At 35.6% G+C, this 22172-nt stretch overlaps 1 protein-coding gene across 1 annotated transcript; it reads left to right on the top strand.

Annotated features, from left to right (window-relative positions):
• The first annotated feature begins 18830 nt into the window (after positions 1–18830).
• Positions 18831–21954, top strand: LOC107954789 (14-3-3 protein 4). The gene is made up of 5 exons (XM_016890459.2): positions 18831–19011; positions 19618–20131; positions 20245–20367; positions 21090–21206; positions 21635–21954. The coding sequence occupies exons 2-5, from the start codon at positions 19646–19648 to the stop codon at positions 21695–21697; spliced, it is 789 nt and encodes a 262-aa protein (XP_016745948.1). The 5' UTR covers positions 18831–19011; positions 19618–19645; the 3' UTR covers positions 21698–21954.
• The last annotated feature ends 218 nt before the right edge of the window (positions 21955–22172 follow it).

The raw sequence follows: 22172 nt of genomic DNA, 5'->3' as shown, positions 1-22172 counted from the left end.
AAAATGATAACATCATTTTAAATTACGAGTAATAATCAGTTATTATTTTGATTTGAATTTAATTTTGGAAATTTAAATTCGTAGTCAAAATGATAACAAATAGTAATTTTGTTACTATTGATTGTTAAATTCGAAAATAATAAGAAATGAGATAAAAGGGGATTTGATATATTTCTTATCATATAAGTAAATAGGATTTAATTATTATTTAAAAGAGTTTTAGATAAATAATAATTAAAATTCAAAATCAAAAGGATTTGATATATTCCTTATCAGATAAGGAAACAAAATTTAATTATTATTTAAAAGAGTTTTTAAAATTCAAGATAAAATATGATATTCCTTATCATATAAGGAAAGAGATTTTAAATTATTTAATGGAGTTTTAAATATATATACAACCTCAAATCCAGTTTTATCCAACCCTATATATATGTGATATATGTACACTTCTCCAGTGACACAAGTTTTTGGCTATCAACCATTTGAGAGAATAAACCAAAAACGTTTTGAGAAAACGAAGTTGGAACTAGCATTCCATTCGACCATTCGTTGTTCGTTTGAGTGTGGATACTTATAGAGGGTGGTCGTCTTCCAACAAGGCAGCACCTTTGGAGATCCGATTCAAATCAAGCATTAGTATCTGGAAGTTTAACGAAAAAATTTATGATTTGTACGTATTACACGACATCCTTGGTAGTTTATGGGATATCAATTTGACTTTCTGCCACGTTATGTTCATATGAGATTCAAAATCTTCATGTATCCCAATACTCACTATTTGTAGCCTTCACAAAGTATCCTATAAGAATAATTATATGATCTTTAACCGGAGTGCCGGCCTTTTGTTGGGCATTCGTCAAGCTAGTTATAGCAGACTGTCGAACCAAGATAGTCTGGATTCCAAACATGTCTTCTAGGTTATCCAGAATCAATTTGGCAGTCTTACATCCCTCTAGTTGCTTATATAGGGTGTTGGTCACACTTGCCAGCATATAACAATGAGTTATCTCATCAGACTCCTCCTAGCATTTTCTAGCCTCAGCTTGAGTGGCTGGTGGACATTTATTATCAATAATTGTTTTAAGTTTCTCATAGCTTAGAACAATTATCAAGTACCTTTTCCATTCCTTATAGTTATGTTTGTTTTATTTGTTTTCAATGAGTATGTTTGTTAATATTGCATAACTCAACACGTTCACTATGGTTGAATGGTTTATTTTCATTTATGGGCTTCAAAACAGCTCAAAAATATAAACTCATTCTTCCGATCATTTTTAAGTAACCCATATAGAATTGCAAATGAATCATTTCCATTTCCATTTCCATTTTGGAAACCTACATTCATTTCCAAATGATCCCATTTTTCCAATTTGGAAAAAACCATAATCATTCCTAAATATTTCACATTTCTCTTTTCCTATTCATTTCGTTCATTTCTTATTCAAACACATAATTCATTTCTGGTCTCAACGAGCTAGCGTAGGGATCGATTGGACATATGTAATTAGGGTTCAAATAATTTATTATTAAGCTTTAGCTTTTCACCTATTCATTATAAACTCATTTAGTCACGAATTCATTCCACTATAGTATCGTGATTGAGCTCTCCCTAACGACATACCATTACGTGAACATCTACTCAATGCTCATCCAATGATCTTGTCATAAGTGTATTACCCTCATAGAATGTCCTTGATCTCTTTGGGATAATATTTGCTCTCCAAATATGGTCCTATTTTATCTCATGGTAACCATTACATCTTTCTTTATGAAAATTCTGTAATACTCCTTACCCGAGACCGTTGCCGGAGTGAAGCGCAAGGCGTTACCTGACTTAACTTATTAATTCAAAGCATAAAAATTTACTTTTCAAATTAATTCACTCATGTTCAATCAATATATCCCTAAAAAGGACCCTGGAGACCCTAAAACATGCAACAGAAATAGTTCGGGTCCAAATCGAGAACATTAAAAATTTTTCGAATACTTATAATTTATTTCACTACTCACAATAAAACTATCCACTTGCGTAACAGTCATTAATTTAATTATAACTCAATTTACAAAACTTAAAATTTAGATCTGTAAATTTTTCCTAAAACTAGACTCATATATCTTCTAAACATCAAATTTACAAAATTTTTGGATTAGCCAAATAGTACAGTTTATTTGTTAAAGCCTCCCCTATCTCACTGTCTGATGGTTCTGACCTCTATTCACTAAAAATCAATTATCGCATTGTACCGGCTTCATATGGTGCTTCCGCTTGTTTCCATTGAAAATAGACTCACTAAGGAATCTAGACATATAAATTATGACTCATAATTATTTCTATAAAAGTTTTAATGATTTTCTAAAGTCAGAATGGAAGACTTCAAAAACCATTCTAACCCTGTCTCACTAAAATTCAAATATTACAAAATATAAAACTCCTTTTCCTACTTCGTTTATTTCATGTGAAAATAGACTCGATAAGCTTTAATTCTATATCTCATTCACTCTCTAATTCCATTTCTACTATCCTTGGTTATTTTTCAAAATCACATCAATGCTGCTGTTCAAAAACTGTTCCCTTGCAAAGTTTTACTCTTTTATAAATTATTTGTATTAACTATCATTTAGGCATACATAACACAAAACATGTTCTTAAATAGTCATTTCAATAGTTAATCATTATCGAATATTTACATGCTATTCATTAGCCATATCATAAGGACACACACACAAAATGACTAAGACCCTATCCATGTCATAACTTAAAATGTTTTGAACCACAAAATATCGAGATGGTCTATTGATAGTGTAAAACGATCTCCGACGCCCTTACGATCCCTGAATTGGCTTGGAGATACTATAAAAAATAAGGAAAATAAAGGGAGTAAGTGTAAAGCTTAGTAAGTTTACAAGCAAATAAATAACAACATTTATCATAAATAATTATACTCATAAACCATCATCAAGTACCATGGTCTTTGCTTCTTCTTTATTTACTCTCTTACTTGTTTACTTACTTGCTTACTTAAATAACTCATGATTATAACTTCTCCTCCCTTGTTGAAATTTCTTTCTTAATTGATAACTAAAATATTCTTAACCCTTATAACTCACTTGAATCTATTTATTATGCTTTTACCTGAACTTTCATGTAACATAGTCTATTTACTAGCCCGTTGCACTATTTGGAATACTAAGGATACTCGGGTCTCCTGTCTGATAATAACATGCCAAAGTCATGTTCTAGACATGGTCTTACATAGGATGTTTCCTGTACTGCCAATGCCATATTCCAAATATGGTCTTACATGGGAGTTCTTATATCGGTGCCCATGCCATGTCCCAGACATGGTCTTACATGGGATCTCATCCCCTAATGTCATGACATTTGTATCTGATGCATTCCTAATGTTTCAACGGGACTTTTTAACACTGATTCTCTATTATCTCATACTTGAGTCAACATTAAATAGTTTCATGAAATAAGTACATAACTGCTGGAAAATAACAACATTAATAATAATTATTGAAATATTGCATTTATTTACCGTAAACTTACCTCGGTACAAAATACGATCAAATCTAGCAACTTTGTCCTCAACATTTTTCTTTCCTCGGTCTAACTCCGAATTTTGTTCCTCTTGATCTATAATAGCAAATTTAACTTATTTAATACTCACATTCATCAAAACAATCCTTGACTCGAACTTTAGAAAAATTATGATTTTGCCCCTAAACTTTTGCATATTTCACTTTTGCCCCAAAGCTCGGAAATTAAACTTCATCCCTTATTCTTATGTTTCATGACATGCTAAACATCTTTCCCTTCTATGGCAACATCAAATTCCCACTCTAACATTTACTTATGAACATTAGGTGTTTTTACCGATTGTGTCGTTTTACTCGTTTTCACTTAAAATCACCTAGTAAAAGTTGTTTAACATAATTTCAAGCTGCATATTCTACCATAAAACACCAAAATAAACACATTTAACTTATGGGTATTTTTCCAATTTTGAACCCTAACATGAATTAATGGTAGAATAAGCTAAACCGAGCTATGATGACTCTAAAAACGTAGAAAAACATTAAAAATGGGGCTTGGATGCACTTACTATGAGCTTGAGAAAGTGAAGAAACCCTAGCTATGGTGTCCCTTGAAGTTTCGGCCCTTATGGAAGAAGATGAGCACATTTTGCCATCTTTTTCCCTTTTAATTCTTTTTATTACCAAATGACTAAAATGCCCTTTGTTAAAACTTTAGTTATTTTTATCTATGCATACCCATTTTTGTCCATGAAAATCTAATGGTCTAATTACCATTTAAGGACCTCTACTTCAATTATGCGCTTCAATTAAATCCTTTATCATCTAAAGCTCATATTTACCCACTTTTGCAATTAAACCCTAATATGCAATTATCGCTGAAATTTCTTATCAGTATTCAAACACATGCATCCAATCAATCGGTAAATCATAAAAATTAATCACAATAAACTTTTCTATCTCAGATTCGTGGTTTCATAACCACTATTCCATTTAGGCCTTGTTTCGGGATGTTACATTTCTCCCTCCCTTTAGGGATTTTCGTCCCCGAAAATCTTACCTGTGAAGAGATTTGGATACTATTTTCGCATAGACTCTTCGAGCTCCTATGTAGCCTCGTCTACCCCATGCCTATTCCATAATACTTTCACAAGTGCAATACTATTCCATAATACTTTCACAGGTATTGTTTCTTCCAACTTATCACATTTTGAAATAGACAAGCTCAAAAGAGACTCACGATATTATATTTGGGATGATTCATACCTATGGAAACACTGCTCTGATCAGGTAATTTGATAATTTATCGCAAAAACTAAGGTACAATCTATCCTTTCTTTTTGTCATTTTTATGCTTGTAGAAGGCATTTCAGTCCTAAATACACTGTACATAAGGTACTTGAGTGTGGATTAATTTGGCCACACATATATCGTGGTGCTTATTTATTTTGCAAAAATTGAGAGAGATGTCAAAAAGTGGGGAATTTAAGCCGGAAAAATGAGATGCCCCTAACACCTATACATGTATACGAAATTTTTAATGTGTAGGGCATCGATTTCATGGGTCCATTTGTTTCATCATTTAACAATGTTTACATTATTCTCGCTGTAGATTACGTATCTAAATGGGTAGAAGCCAAAGCTACCCGACATGTCGATGCTAAAACTGTAGTGGATTTTCTAACGAACTCTATTTTTTCCAGGTTTGGCATACCGAGAGCATTAATCTACAATTGAAGAACTCATTTCTGCAACAAGGTAATTGATACTATACTAAAAAAGTATGGGTGACACAATTTGTGGCCACGACTTATCACCTACAATAAAACAGTCTAGCAGAAGTTTCGAACCGCGAAATAAAGTCAATTCAGGAAAAGACTGCGAAACGAAATAGGAAATACTGGAGATTACGTTTAAACGATGCATTGTGGGCGTACTGTACTACTTACAAGGAACCCATAGGAATGTCCCCTTACTGACTCATATTCGCTAAACCATGTCACCTTCTAGTAGAGTTGGAACATAAGGCATTTTGGGCAGTAAAAAGATGTAACATAGAGTTGGACGCCGCAAGTAATTATCGAAAGTTAGATATTCAAAAGCTTGAAAAGATCCATCATGACGCATATGAAAATGCCCAATTTTATAAAGACAAAACCAAGGCATTTCATGACCAAAAGATATCTCACAAACAATTCTTAATTGTTCAAAAAGTGTTACTTTACAACCCAGCATTGAGGATTTTTACAGCTAAGCTTCGAATCAAATGGCTTGGTCCTTTTGTTGTTACTAAACTATTTTCTCATACTACAGTTGAAATTAAAAACGAGGAGTTCGAGAAATATTTGAAACTCAATAGACAAAGGTTAAAACCCTTTTACGAGAATTTTCAAGTACACGTGGTAGAGGAATTATTTTTCAAGGAGCTGAACGATTAAATTTTCCAGGTTGTTGAGCTAACGACGTTAAAAAAAAGCGCTTAATGGGAGGCAACCCACATTTATTTTTATTTAATTAATTTTAAATTCTAGTTTAGTTTGAGAATTAAATAAAATATTATTTTAATCCGTTTGATCATGCTATTTTCCAAGAGCAACCACCTTCAACTGTAGATGAATGACTTTATCGCATTGAAGCTCACCTCGAAATAATGGAAGCCAACATCTCAAGCATCCTTACCGTTTTGCAAAGTGATCACTTCCACCGTCCTCTGGCCTATTAAAGAGTATACTTTTCTCCACTCTTGTTATTATTTTTGCACATTAGGGGCAATATGGGCTAAGTAGGGGGTTGGAAACACGAATCCTGGAAAAGAATGAAGTATTCCAAGACAGCAAATTTAATATAAATAGTGGGAAGGCTAGGTGCCCCAGATATCGCAGTTTGAACTTCTCTGTTCAGACTTTTTGAAGACCATTCTGAGTTTGACATGTGCTTAGAAGACCAACAGTACTCTGTTAATGCCCCAAGATGTCGCGCCCCCCTTTCCCACTGATTCAATCATAGTAAAATCACAGGATGCCCCACTTGATCAACATTTGAGCCGCCCTTTTTGGGTTTTTAATTCAAATCCCCTTTGGTCTCAAAGCACCCTTTGCGGGTTTTCGCCTTGGCCTCTCTTGTTTTTAAGAAAAGTACTTCTTAACTGAATCTGAGTTTACAGGGTTTAGCAAATCTTTGCCATCCATCTCGCTCAAGATCAAAGCTCCCCCTAAAAAGGTTTTCTTTAATATGGACCTTCCCAATTTGGCATCCATTTTCCTCTAAAATCCCTTTGTATAGGAAGAATCTTTTTCAACACTAGCTCCCCCTCATGGAATTCTCTAGGACGAACCTTTTTATTGTAAGCTCGCATCATTCGCCTTTGATACATCTGACCGTGCTGAATAGCCTTTAGCCTTTTTCCTTCTATTAAGTTCAACTGATCATAACGAGATTGAATCCATTCTGCCTCATCCAATTTCAACTCAGCCAATACCCGGAGAGAAGTAATTTCCACCTCAATAGGTAAAACTGCTTCCATCCCATAAACCAGAGAGAAAGGTGTTACCTCGGTCGAAGTCCTAATAGACGTTCTATAAGCAAAGAGGGTGAATGGTAATTTCTCATGCCAGTTTTTGTAAGTCTCAGTCATCTTTCCCACAATTTTCTTGATATTGTTATTGGCTGCTTCTACTGCGCCATTCATCTTTGGGCGATATGGCGACGAGTTATGATGTCTGATCTTGAATTGACTGCAGACCTCTGCTATTGCACTATTGTTCAAATTCAGCGTATTATCGGATATGATCCTCTCAGCCATTCCATATCGACATATGATCTCCTTTTTCAAGAATCTACTAACTACTGACTTTGTGACATTTGCATATGAAGCAGCTTCCACCCATTTGGTAAAGAAGTCAATAACCACAAAGATGAAGCGATGCCCATTAGAAGCCTTTGGCGATATTGGCCCAATGAATTTCATACCCCACATAGAGAAAGGCCATGGAGAAGTCATAACATGAATAGGTGAAGGAGGTGCATGCATTTTATCAACATAAATTTGGCATTTATGGCATTTCTTAGCATAATTGATGCAATCTCTTTCCATAGTAGACCAATAGTACCCAAATCTCATTATTTGCCTGGCCATTGTAAAACCATTTGCATGCGTTCCGCAGGTACCCTCATAGATCTCTTCCAAAATTTTTCTAGCTTCCACTACGTTCACACATCTTAACAGTACCTGATCCTTCCCTTTTTTGTATAGGATCTCTCCATCTAGGACATAGTCAATGGCCATTCTTCTCAATGCTCTCTTCTCATTCTCCGTTGCTTGATCTCGATACTCATAATTTTTCACATATTGTAATATATTCAGATACCAGGGATGGTCATCTTTTTCCCCTTCCTCAATATCATAGCAATGAGCCAGAGTTTCAGAAGTGCTCATTTGAATAGGCTCCATGTCTTCCAACTTGTTCACTCGGATCATAGAGGCTAGGGTGGCCAACGCATCAGCCATCTGGTTCTCATCTCGTGGGAGGTAACAAAGTGATGTCATCAAACTCTTCCATCAATTCGAGAACCATCTTTCGATAACTGATCAATTTAGGGTCTCTTGTCTCCCATTCTCCTTTGAGCTGATATATCACCAATGCGGAATTCCCATACACTTTTAGCATTTTGATTTTACGTTCAATAGCTGGACGAATGCCCATACTACATGCTTCATATTCTGCCATATTGTTTGTACAGTCAAAATCCAATTTACTAGCAATAGGATAATGATCTCCGCTTGGAGATACCAGGACTGCCCCAATTTCTTTACCCATAGCATTTGAGGCTCCATCAAAGTTTAGCTTCCACACATGATCCATTTGGGGATTTTCTTCAGTGGCTGCCACATACATCTAATCCTCATTTGGAAAATCAAAGTTCAAAGGCTCATAATCCACCAAGGCTTTGCTAGCTAAAAAGTCAGTTATTGCTCTCCCTTTCACAGCCTTCTGACTCATATACATTATGTCAAATTTAGAAAGCAAGATTTGCCATCTGGCCATCCTTCCATTCAAAGCAGTCGACTCCATCATATACTTTAAGGGGTCTAACTTTAAAACCAGCCAAGTCGTATGATATAACATATATTATCGTAATCTCCGAGTTGTCCAAACCAGGGCACAACATAACTTCTCGATAGACGAGTACCTCGCTTCATAATCAATGAATTTCTTGCTGAGATAGTATATTGCCCTTTCTTTTCTTCCTGTCTCATCATGTTGGCCTAACACGCACCCCATGGAATTGTCAAACATTGTTAAATACAGTATTAATGGCCTATCCAGAGATTACGATAATATCAGTGCTTAATCCGGGCATATCCTGGTATGACCATGCAAAGACATCTTTGAATTCACGGAGTAATTCGATGAGGTCTCGCCTTGTCTTGGCAGTAATGTCATTCCGATCTTTACCTCATTTCCCTCCTCCAAGCTCACAATCTCTAGTGATTGTTTATGAGGTAGGATTTGCTTATCCTCTTGTTCTACCATTATCAATAAGTCCGGAGATACACCACAGTCTACATCATTTTCAAAATCATGTGATCCCTCTAAACACATGTCTTGCTCAAAAGGGAATTCTGAGTCTGAAGCGACGTCATTCATATCATTGATATTTGGGGACCTATGGTAGGTGCCAAAGAATATACAAAGAATGTATGAATTTATGAACAAATATGATTATGAATGAATAAAAGAATGATATGGGAAAAGAATAAAAGAATAATTACTCGAAAAGAATGAAAAACTATTGGCTCAAAAATGAATACAAAAAGTGTACTTTATTAGAATCATAACGTTCAACATATGCATATAAAGAAATTTATATTTTTAAGTCAAAAGTAACAAGGATGTTCTGAACAATTACTCTGTACAAGCTCAAAACTACAGGGATTTCTTTTGCAGTCCAATTGTTCAACTCACTTCCAGGTTCGTAAGGGCGAATCTCTAGTAAGGCCTTTCTTTCAATTGTGTCTATAACATTGATGTGAACATCTCTCAACATTTCTTCAATACCTTCCTCTTTAAGTATTCTTCGTTCAGGATGAATGAACCCCCTAATACAAAGGTCTTGGATATGTGAGGAAAAACCATAGGCTCCCACTTAACTTCCTCTCCACTCAAGCGTGCCCTTCTCCTCTCACGTCTTTTTTCTATTTCCTTTCTCCTTTGTTTTATGTCTAGTCTATAGCCTAGACCAAAACGATCAAACTTATCTTTCATCATTGGTGCCTCCACTCTTCCTTGCAGATGTCTTCCCAATCCTCTTCCCACTATTAATTGAAGACCCATTTTTGTAGTCTTGGATATCTTTGGCATTGGGATTCTATTCCCCTCAGCAATAAATGTTGCATTCACGAACTCTAGAGATCGGAAAGAACATTCCACTACCTCCTCATCAGTCTCCACGTATGGTGCATTACTGGTTATTGACGTGATAATACCCTCCTCGGCATTTATTGTCACCAACCATCCCTCTGACACTAACTTTAACTTCTGATGCAAAGATGAACGCACAGCCCCTGCCGATTGTATCCAAGGTCTCCCTAACAAACAGTTATAGGAAGGCTTGATATTCATTACAATGAAATCCACTTCATAAGTATTTGGGCCAATCAACAATGGTATCTCAATTCTCCCCACAACCTTCCTTTCTGTTCCATCGAATGCCCTTACTACATTTTGACACGTTTTCATATATGAGCTATCTACAAGTAGCCTATTGAGAGTAGATAAGGGCAATACATTTAATGAGGATCCATTATCAATTAAAACTTCCGGCAGCATGTATCCTTTGCACCGAGTAGTAATGTGCAGAGCTTTAGTGGACCCCATACCTCTAGATGGTATTTTGTCATCATTGAAAAAGATAAAATTATCGGCACTTATATTGCTGACCAACCGATCCAATTTGTTGACAGAAATATCATTAGCCACATATGTTTCGTTCAATACCTTCATCAGCGCATTTCGATGTACCTCTGAACTCATGAGCAACGCTAACACAGATATACGAGCTGGTTGCTTATGCAACTGCTCTACAACACTATACTCACTGTGTTTCAAAAATTTCAAGAATTCAGTGGCTTCTTCTACCTTTATTGGCTCATTAATCAATGGCATAGGTTCAACTGTTCTCTCATTCTTTTGCTCTGCCGTAAAAATTTTCCCTTCCACCGATTCTACTTGGGCATTTATCAAATCGCAGTTCTTCTCACTACGTGTATAAGAACTTGTCTTTTAGGTTTCTTTTACAATACTAACCAAAGAGTCCTTTCCCGAGATTGTTATATTGCACTCATAATTCCAGGGGACCTTTTTATTATCCTTATACGAAAAATTTGTCGACTTCTGAATTACAATCTTCGATGTAACCTGTGCCCTAGCCTCATTAACCTTAGGGCGCGAGATGATAATCACAGGATGATTAACTTTCAGAATCCTCGTCATTGACTCCGATGTACATATACTTCTTTTTTCCTCCACTTCTTCGAAAAACCCCACTTCTCTATTATTCATCATGCTCTGGACCAGAGCTCTGAATTCTTTACATTTCTGAATTTCGTGTCCCACCTCATGATGGAACTCACAATAATTTGGGTCTCAGCACCTCCTTCTGAATCCGAGACAATTAACCCTCTTCCCGCCATTTCTTTCCAAACCCACTTCAAAGGGATTTTTACCTCAGTAATGCTCTCCTTAACCCTTCTCCCCATATTTTCACTCATCATGTTCACCCCAGTATCAGTGTGATTGGGTAACGGATTTCCTGTACCAGATGTATCATCTACCTTGACAACGCCCATACTGATGAGCTTTTCAACAAGCTTTTTAAAAGCTGTACAATTTTCTATGGAATGCCCCGTAATTCCTGCATGGTAATCGCATTGTGCATTCGCGTCATACCATTTGGGATATGGAGGCTGTAAGGGGGTCAAGTAAAAAGGGGTAACAACGTATGTTTTGAATAAATTCTAATACAACTCCTTATATGACATTGAAATTGTGTGAACTGAGGCCTCTCAGTACTTGGCCTCACACCAGATTCCTGCTTTGATGAACCCTGTTGATTACCCACTACCTTTCTAGGTTGATTCACCGTAATTGATTTGTTGTATGTATTCACGTTGTTTACCTCACTTTCTTTTTTCTTTGAGGCCTGCCTTCTGTTATTCTCTCCAACATCAATCTTCCCGCTCTTTATAGCACTTTCAATCATCTCACCACTCATGACTATGTTAGAAAAGCTTTTTGTGGTACTTCCTAACATATGTGTGATGAATGGGGCTTTCAGCGTATTTATAAAGAGTATTGTCATTTCTCTTTCAAGGAGCGGCGGTTAGACCTGAACTGCAACCTCTCTCCATCTCTAGGCATACTACCTGAAACCTTCATTCGACTTCTTCTCCATGTTTTGCAAGGTAATTCTATCGGGAACCATTTTTGCCACATGATTATACTGCTTCATAAAATCCTGTGCCAAATCCCTCCAAGAACTAATCCTAGCATGGCTCAATTGATTATACATTTAGATGTTGCCCCTGTGAGGCTATCCTGAAAGCAGTGTATCAAAAGTTGGCCATTATTGACATATCCAGTCATTCCCCTATAAAACATGGTGATGCAGGCTTCAGGGCAACTGGTCCCATTATGCTTCTCGAACTCTGGCATCTTAAACTTGTAAGAGAGCACCAAGTCTGGAACCAAACTCAAATCCTTAGCATCAATTCTACCATATCTCTCAGAGCTTTCCATTGCCTTGAACTTCTCTTCAACCCACTTCCACCTTTCTTCAAATTGCTTTGGCAATTCTTCTTTCACTTTTTCTTTTTCAACTGCCTCATCGAAATCGGGGATAACAGGATTGACAGGATTATTCTCAGGGCTAGAGCCTGATCCGGCTTGATAATTTATTGACCTTGAAGCATCAGCCTGAAACTGCTGAGGCCTAATTGTAGCAGAAGATTTGCGCGGGTATACTTCAGCTTGGGGCTGCGCATGCAGAGGAGCAAAGCCTGGAGGATATAGGGGTCCATCATTACCTTCCTCTTCTACATTAGCCATAGGGCTCTTTCCCTTATCCTTTCCTTCAGTCAACAGTCCCGTTAACTGTGTCATCATGCTCCCTTGAGATTCCATCATTTTGTCCATCATATTTTGCTAGATCTTCTTGATCTGCTCTTGCATTTGCTGCTGAAGTTGATCCTGTATTTATTTTTGGAACTATTCGAGCTTTTCTAATATTTGGTCTATACTTTTTGATTTCGCTTGTGTACCGTAACAGTGTTGGGTTGGCTGGTTAGGTTCCAGGTTAACTGAGGAATGATTTTAATTAATTAGAACCTTTTAATAGCTTTAAATGCATATGATGCGATGTATGAAAATGAATGCAAAAAGGCGTCAATTCTAATTTCAATTACTTTTAGAAAACTTTATTAGAAAATAAATCTCTTTACATAGAATGGGCTACAAATAAGGCTTTGCCCTAACACTCAAGACCTTAATCTTCTTAAATAATGAGGCCAATTCTTGTCCCCGGTCTGACTCTAATTCATACTTCACGCTCAATGTGTCGGCCTGCACTGCAGAGCTTGTAAGTGATCTGCTACCTCTTGAATCTAAACCACAGCTTCTCCCATAACGTGATCCCTGTTTCTAACTTAATTTTGGAAATAATGAAGTTGCTCATTCTGACGGTCTTCATTTGCTTCTAGATGCTCAATCTAAACCTCAGAATTTCGAAATATTGCTTCTAACCCTTCTATTTTACTCTTAATCTCTTCAATCTTGCTTAGACTTGCCTTTAACTCTACTACAGAATTTCGACTTCTATGTTGACGAAGAGACCATTCTAACTCAACCACTCTGTCTTTTAGTTTGCCTTTTTCCTTTTGGCTCTCTGTCAAGCTCTTTTCTAAAGCTTTATTTCGTGCTTAAACCTCTTGAAATTTTCCTTCCCACCAGTCTGACTTGTTTCTTTCTTCTCGAATCTCTTCACGCCACTGCTCTGAAGTTTTTCCAAGCCCGGCAGTTCTCATTGACAGGCGCAGTTTCTTGTTATTCGTCATCAAGCTATCTAGTTCTTCTTCGGCCTTATTCTTCCCCTTCCTTAGTTTATCAGCCTCGAGCCTCTGAACATCCACATCCAGTCTCAAATTCATCTTTTCTTCCTCTATTTGCTCTATTTTCTTCTCTAATTCTACATTTCTTCTTCCAAAGTCCTGCTTTATGATTTCCAACTCAGAAGGGACAACCTGCAAGTGTTCCTCTATTGACTGACTATTTTCTAAACTTGGCCCAAGAATGTTATCGTTGATCCTCTTAACCCACCATTTGCTATACTCAGAAGTTGTCATTGGACCCACAACTAATCCCTTCATTCGGCGAGTCTGATTCCATGCATTGGTTATCTCACGAACCTTATTTTTGTAACCATCATCCTTATACGAGAATTCACACTCGGCCAGTCCCTGAGTTGCGGGCACAAACTGTCTTAACCTATATTGCCTTAGCCCTAGCAATGGGGCATAACCAACAGCTCCCTAAATTCCAAGCAAAGGAACCCAATCAAAATCTCCACACCAATATAGGATCTCATTTGGAAGCAACCACGGAACTCTCCACTCGATATCCTCCTCTTGCAAATTCTAAAAAATTGCCATCCATTTCTCTTCCAAGACGTCATCCTCTTGGTGTAGCTACTATCTCCTTCAGTGGTGAATAACTTTCAAAGAAGACCCGATACAAAACTTTATCAACCTTCCAAAAGTGACTGCGGAACCATGCAAGTAGGAGCTGTGCACATCCAATGAATCTACCCTCTCCCGCTCTTTGGCATGCGTTCAGTGACCTGAAAGTTTCTACCAAAATTACTGGGACTAGCGTAACTCTCTTATCAAGCCGATCAAATAAGTCAGTGATCGCCTCGTCAACATGTCCCAAAGCCTTAGGGAACACAACCAAACCATATATACTTAAAGCAAAGATATCTACCCTCTTCTTCGCATCTGGGTGCGCTAGAATGAGGTCCTTCAAATTTTTCCAAGGAATGAACCGGTATCCCCCTTTTGCTTGATCCGGTCTGTAACCCACTACTCACTCATCCCCGTTATATTCACCAGCTTCCTCAAAAAGGTCGGTACATTTACCACTTTCGAGTAGATTCTGTCTACTTGAATCCTCAAACACCGAAGTAAAGCCATGTATTCTTCTATTGTAGGGACCAAATCGACCTTCCCGAATGTGAAGCAACTGTAGGCCGGATTCCAAAACTTGGCAAGAGCTCAAAAAGGACACTTGTCTACCTTCATAACAAGTAAATAAGGCAAATCCCCATAATTTGAATAGAATAACTGCCTAACCTCATTATTCCACTGCTCCCAAATTTCCTTCAACTCCCGCAAGTTATGCTGGGTTACGCTAACACGGGTGAAGTCCCATAATTCTGATACGTATCCTTCGGCCAAGCTATCACCTTTTTTGCGCTGTGTCATCTCAGCCTAAGTTCGGACAGCCGCATTATCCTCCACTCTATCAAGAAACCCATTTCCCATGATAAACTTTCTATATAGCAACCGAATACAAACCAATGCCTTTTTTATAATGAAATGTCATGTAATTGTAATGCCATGCAATCAGAGTAAAACGCAAAAAGTCAGTATCAATTAAATACAATACAACCAAGAAATAGTAAAAACTCGTAATTAGGTGTTTACTAAGGTTAAGAGTAATTCTACCTAGGGTGAGTTCTTAAGGTTTACTATATGCGGTTCGGCTTCTAGAGCATAGGTACCTGAACCAGTAGATTCCTCGATCCTCACCCATTATAGGCTCATATGGACCAAATTCAGTTTAGAGGAATACATTTCCCTATGACTATACGGAGATGTAGATCTCACGGGGAGATAGGTACGGATGTATCTCGAAAGCGATCCACTATCCTATACAGAGGTGAAAACCTCACGAAGGACTAGCTTCTCACTCCCACTTAGAGGGGTAAAATTGACCAACTTATGAAATGCAAAATGCCAATAAGCTAACAGACTTAGGCCAATCAAGCAAGCATATGATGATAAAAACCAATGAATGCAAATGGGAAATCACGATTTAAAACAATTTTTTGATTTCTGACAAAAAAGACAAAAAATAATCAATTCATGGCTCGACTCTCTATGTTCTCCAGTGGAGTCGCCAAGCTGTCGAAACCATTTTTTGAAAACAAAAATTTGTTATCGACTTTAAAAACAAAATTTGGAGTCACCACTGATCCTTTATTGAGGTGCAATTGGCTCACCTTAAAACGATTTCGGTCTACGAAATTTGAAAAAACAAGTTCGGGAGTAAGTTACGCACAAGGAAGGGTTAGCACTCTCGTAACGCCCAAAATCGGTACCAAATTGATTGTTTAAAGTCTTGGTGTTGAAAATTTGAAAAGATTTTAAAAAGAAAACTTTTTAACTTGAATCAATTAAAATAATAAAACATTCTTATTTCAATGAATTAAAACGTCACACCTAGTGAGTTAGGGCGCAACATTTTTAATCTTCAAAATTAAGTTTGTCTCTTGATTTTTAAAACTCATGCACTTAAATTTGAAAATGATATTCGGTTATTTGGGTCGAATAGAAAAATCAAAACCCAGTAAGTTAGGGTTTAATTTCTCAAAATTCCTAAATACAGAATATTGCCTCTATTTTTAGAAATCTTTAACTCAAGGTAACAAAATGTCATATCCAGTAAGTTAGGATCCAATATTTTGAAATCCCGAGAGAACTTTTTATTTTGAATCTGTGTGATTTTATTACAAAATAAATACTTGGCTATCTAAATTCATCAAAAAGAATTGAAGCCTAGTAAGTTAGGACACAATCATTCTCGAGAATCGTGAATGCCAAATATTTTGAAAATTTAAGAAATAGAATAATTTAATGCTTTAACAAAAACAAACATTTCTTAAAAACAAAAAAATATATACAAATACATTTTAAAATGCTAATGAGAATAGCACGAGCAACAACCCAATAAAGATAAAATAAAATAAAATAAAGTAACATAAAATAAAAAAATGAGTCAACTAATGTAAAAGAAACAATAATAAACGAGTTGAATTAAAATGCTTTTGTAATTGAATGGGCATAAAAAGATAGACATTTTGCGAAACAACAAAACCATAAAATATATGAAAAATTTAATATATATATGTATGTGTATGTACATAAAATATGAATAATATATGTAGGTATACATATTTTAAAATTATGAAACAAAAATATATGTAAGTAAGTATGTGTATAAATACGTTTATAAAAATTATGATATATAGAAGTATATAAAAGTATACGTATTTTAAGATATGTGCATATATATTTACAAAATATATAAAAAATGTATAAGTATAATATAAAAATAAACTATGAAAATATGTATATATATGTGTAAAAATATGTATGTATATAAATATATATATATAAAAAATGGAATGTATGTATAAAAAAAGTATATATTTATAATAATTTTTAAAAATTAAACGTATACATATATTTTAGAAAATATATGTATAGATATAAAATATAGAAGATGTATATGTATTATAAAATATATATGCATATACATGATATATAGTGTATATGCGTATATTATAAGAAGTATGCATAAATACATGGCTCTAATAATAATAATAATAATAATAAGAGCGATAGTAAAAATAATTAATTTAATAATAAATAACTAAAAACAAATAGAGGACTAAATTGAAACAAAAATAAAACATGTGGTTAGATTCAAAAGAAATAAAAATTGTTTGAACACATTTTGAAAAACAAGGGGCATCAAACGCGCAAATAGACCATTTAAAAACAAAAGCGCGGATCCTCCCAGGGTCGGATCAGGTCGTGGGTAATTGCCAAAATGGCGATGTTTTAAAGTCACTGATTTAGACCCCAAACGACGTCGTTTAAATGCCAAAAAACAACAACATCAAAACCCTAAAGTCATTATCCCTTCTGCCATTTCGAAATCGCGCCACAGCTCCCCTCCCTCTCTGCCATCTCAGACCCATTTTGCTCCGATGGCGACGAAACGAAAGGGTCTTCCGACGACACTCACGATGGTAAGTCTCCCCTCTACTCCTTTCTTTTTGTGCACAAAGTAGAGCATCAAAGAAAAAAATGGAAAATAAAACATAAAGAAAATCACCTTTCAAAAGAACTCTTTCTTTTTTGCTCGATTTCTTATTTTTCTTAGTCAATATGCGTAACCCTCTTACAAATTTCTCAATCGACTTTTATAACCAATTTCGAGAGGAAATTTTTTAAAAAAAATCTCTTTTTTTACAATTTTTGCCACCTTTTCTGTTCTCCTCTTGCTGTTCGTGATTTGTTGCAGGTGTATACTGGAGGAGAACGTGATGCTGGGGCGACGTGCGCGGCGTGTGCAGAGACTGTTGTACGTGGGAGAGGTTGCTGCGATGTGGGGCATGCGGCGCTAGTTTGCTGCTAAGCCACTTAGGGTTTTTGAAATTTTAGGCTAATTGGGCCTTGTAATTGGATTAGGATTGGCCCAAGTTTTATTGGGTTTGTGATTGTACTTAGTTTTAGTATTTGGTTTGGGCCCCGAGCAATAATTGGGTACTACAATGATTGTTTCACATGTTTGATTAAGCCTAAATTTAGTGAAATAGTTGAATTTGAGATACTGTTCGAGATTTTATAAAATGCTTATTGATTGAGGTTAGCAATTGTTTATTTTTGATTCACCTAATTGTTTGCAGTATGCTGGACTCGGAAAGGAGGTTTTGATTTTGAAAAGGATTGATGAATTATTTTTAGTGGATATCATGCTGGAGAACAAGCATCGGCTAAGTAAGGGAATTATATAATGAGTATATTTTATTTTGTTTAATTAATCATGAGTATTATTATATATGTCTAATGAAATTTTGAAAATTTTAAAATTTTATGTTCGAGTTTATGTAATTTTTACTAGAGTTATTATAATTTATATTTAATTTGTTAGAATTTTAATTATTTTTTTATGAATAACAAGAAGAGAATAAAGTCTTAACAGCAACGTAACTAATGTGACTCGAACTCAAGCCGCACTTGAAACAATAAATATCTTTACCATCAAGCCAACACTCTCATTTAAGAGTTTTAATTATTGAAGAAAATGTATTTGACAAAATATCAATTTTACCCTTAGTTAAATCTATGTAAAATAAATTGACGGTCAACGACAATTTCTTTTCTACTCATTGGACCACCGACTTTTCCTTGTTCGTCCCATTCACACTCCTTTTCTTTAATAATAAATTAAAATTAAATCTACTATTAAGAAATAGAGCAGCCTCCCCCCCCCCCTTACTTGCTTACGCTCCTCGCTGTGGAAAGAAAAAAAAAGGGAAAAAAAAAACAGAAGTTTTCTATCAGTATGTTCTTTTTGAACCGATTTTCTCCTTTTTTTTGTTATGGATATTTATGTATTTTATTTATTTATTTTGATTGATGTGTTGTGTGATTTTTTAGTTTTTCTTTGATTTAATTTTAGCGGTTTTTATTCGATCTGTTTGAGGTTTGAGCTTTTTATGATTGATTTAACAAATCGGCGTTCTTTTCTTCTTCTATTTGTTGGATCTGTTGGGTTCCTGCAAATCAGCTGAAAAAAACACAGGAAAGTTTTTTGTTCCGAGGTTCTACTGCTCATATTTAGAGTAGAGAAAAATTAGTAACCAAAAAATGGTATGACTTTGATCTGTTTGGTTACTGGGAAACTGTTGAAAAGGAAAGGACAGTAGCTAGTGCTAATATCCATCTCTTTTTATTAAAATTATGTTTAGGCTGTAGCTGTTTTTAATCGATCTGCAAGTTTGAGAACTTGGATGAAAGAAAGAAGTAAAATTTTAAGACTTGATGTTTTAGTATAGAGGAATGAGAATGTTTCCAATGGTTGCTCCGGATACAGATGCACTTGTTTAGACCGATGAAAATTCATTAGAAATGCTTGTTTAATAAAAGTAAATATTTTCGTATTGCAGGATCAAGTATTAGATTGATATAGTAAAGATGTCGCCAACCGAATCATCACGAGAGGAAAATGTTTACATGGCCAAGCTGGCTGAGCAGGCCGAGCGCTATGAGGAAATGGTAGAGTTCATGGAAAATGTAGCAAAAACTGTAGATGTTGGTGAGCTGACTGTCGAGGAAAGGAACCTTCTCTCTGTAGCTTACAAAAATGTGATTGGGGCTAGGAGGGCTTCATGGAGGATTATCTCTTCTATTGAGCAGAAGGAAGAGAGCAGAGGAAATGAGGATCATGTTGCAACCATCAAGAAGTATAGGAGCAAGATTGAAGCTGAGCTCAGCAAGATATGTGATGGGATTTTGAGCCTCCTTGAGTCTCACCTCATTCCTTCAGCTTCATCTGCCGAGTCCAAGGTGTTTTACCTTAAAATGAAGGGTGATTATCATAGGTATCTTGCTGAGTTCAAGACTGCTGCTGAGAGGAAGGAAGCTGCTGAGAGCACTTTGTTGGCTTACAAGTCTGCACAGGTGGGTGAAATTGGTAATGCAATATTGTCAATGAGTTAGTTTCTCTATAATTTCTTGAGCATCTTCAGATAGAAGTTCTTAGTGGTGTTCTTTTTTTTTTCTTGTGATGGCAGGATATTGCTCTCGGTGACCTAGCGCCAACTCATCCAATTAGGCTGGGACTTGCTCTTAACTTCTCTGTTTTCTACTATGAAATTCTTAACTCACCTGATCGTGCTTGCAATCTTGCAAAACAGGTGTTTATCCTCTTCTAATATATATTGGTTTCTTGTCTAATTGTCTTTATCGAGATAGAACAGATAATGAAGTAAATTATGTAGTTTGTCATTTTTTTTTTTAAACTTATCTTGGTATGGTCCATCTGTTTAGGATGTTATAATAAATTATTATAATGTAATTATGCCTCAACTTGATCTGCTTTTGTCGTAACTCGGGTTACATTTGCAAGAGTTGCTGGGCAATAACTGAACCTTTTAACTCCTGAAAATATTTTGCTAATTTGGTTGATACTTGTACTGGTATGAACACTGAGCTTAGAAGAAGTTTGAAGTAATGGCTATAGAGTTTCTGCTCATGAAATATGTTGCTTTGTAGCATGGAGTGAGTCTACATAATTAACATGTTAGTGATTATTTATATGAGGTCCTGTGATCTTGTAAATTGTTATCCGTGAGTTTGGATGAGCGGTGCGTTTACCTGCGGTTAGTGTAAAAATAGCGGTGGCGGTGAGATTAGATACTGTAGCGTGAGACAAAAAGTAAGCTAAACGCACCGCACCCAATCGCCCATCCAAACCCACCCTTAATGAGATTTATTAATTTTACCCTATATATACTAGGCATTAATTTAGATTGTTCTTATATGAGGAGATTCAGAAATATCTTCTTTGAGGACATGAATTGAATATCTAAAGATTGTTTCTCTTCTATCATTAAATGACATGTTATTCATTTGGCAGGCATTTGATGAGGCTATTTCTGAGTTGGATACATTGGGTGAGGAATCCTACAAGGATAGTACATTGATCATGCAACTTCTTCGGGACAACCTAACCCTTTGGACATCTGATATCACGGTCTCTTTCTCTCTCTCTCATCATAGTTGTTCTGAACTAGTGTCTAAAGTGAAGTTCATGAGTTTCTGTTATGGCCTTTTAAACTTTAAGTCATTTAATTTAATTGGATTACTGTGAAGACTAAAAAGTTTCAGTTAATCTCTAAGATCATTCTGCTTTGTTTACTGTATTAAAAATGCCATGTCAGAAGTCAACAGGCCATAACAGGTTATACTTTCTTCCTAAGTCTTTTCTGGGCTGACTTGGGATGTTGGATTACTCATGCAAACTTTTGTTAATCAAAGTTGCACATTGCAAGTGATTGGGATTTTCATTTTTTTTTAAAAAAAGAAAAAAAGAAAAAGTAAAAACAGTTAAAAAGTATTCTCATGTTATTGGTTGAATGGGGTGATCTATATTTATTTGATGTATGTTTTCATTAATTTTAGGATGAAGCTGGAGACGAGATCAAGGAAGCTTCCAAACCCGAGTCAGGAGAGGGACAGCAGTGATGAGTTAAGTTCATATGATATGTACTCTGTAATTTATGTTGCAGGTTGTACTTTTACGTACATGCAACGTGGGCTGGTGTAGAAGGTTCCTTTTATTTTATTTTTTTTTTATTTTTACATTTATCAGTACTTGGAGTTGAAATTTTACATTCCAATATTATTATCATTCGGACATGAATTTGGTTTTGTTTGGTTTGGTTTCAATGTTGTAATGCTAAATTCGAGTTTATTGAATGTTAATTCAGTCCTGTTTTGAACTTCTTGTCATTTGCCAAATGAATCTGAAGGTACTTAAAGCTCCAAAGTGTTTGCTTTTATTATTATTACTATTATTGAGGGGGATGTGATTTTGCCTTGTTTGAGGTACTGCTCCATTGAATTGTTGGCTTATTGCCTTTTACTATATGTTTTCTTTTAACTTTTATAAGAATCTTATAGTGTCCAACTTTAAAATAAAATCAATAATTCGAGTTTT

Source organism: Gossypium hirsutum, chromosome D07, assembly GCF_007990345.1.
Source record: "Gossypium hirsutum isolate 1008001.06 chromosome D07, Gossypium_hirsutum_v2.1, whole genome shotgun sequence".
In the NCBI taxonomy this organism is placed as follows: Eukaryota; Viridiplantae; Streptophyta; class Magnoliopsida; order Malvales; family Malvaceae; genus Gossypium; species Gossypium hirsutum.
Note: the sequence above shows the minus strand (reverse complement) of the source record. Positions and strands in the feature narration are given on the sequence as shown.

Bases quoted from the DNA above. Each gene is read 5' to 3' on its own strand.
- LOC107954789 (XM_016890459.2), top strand. From the start codon at position 19,646: ATGTCGCCAACCGAATCATCACGAGAGGAAAATGTTTACATGGCCAAG. The intron at 20,132-20,244 runs GTGGGTGAAATT...TTGTGATGGCAG, and splicing joins TGGCTTACAAGTCTGCACAG to GATATTGCTCTCGGTGACCT. The intron at 21,207-21,634 runs GTCTCTTTCTCT...CATTAATTTTAG, and splicing joins TTTGGACATCTGATATCACG to GATGAAGCTGGAGACGAGAT.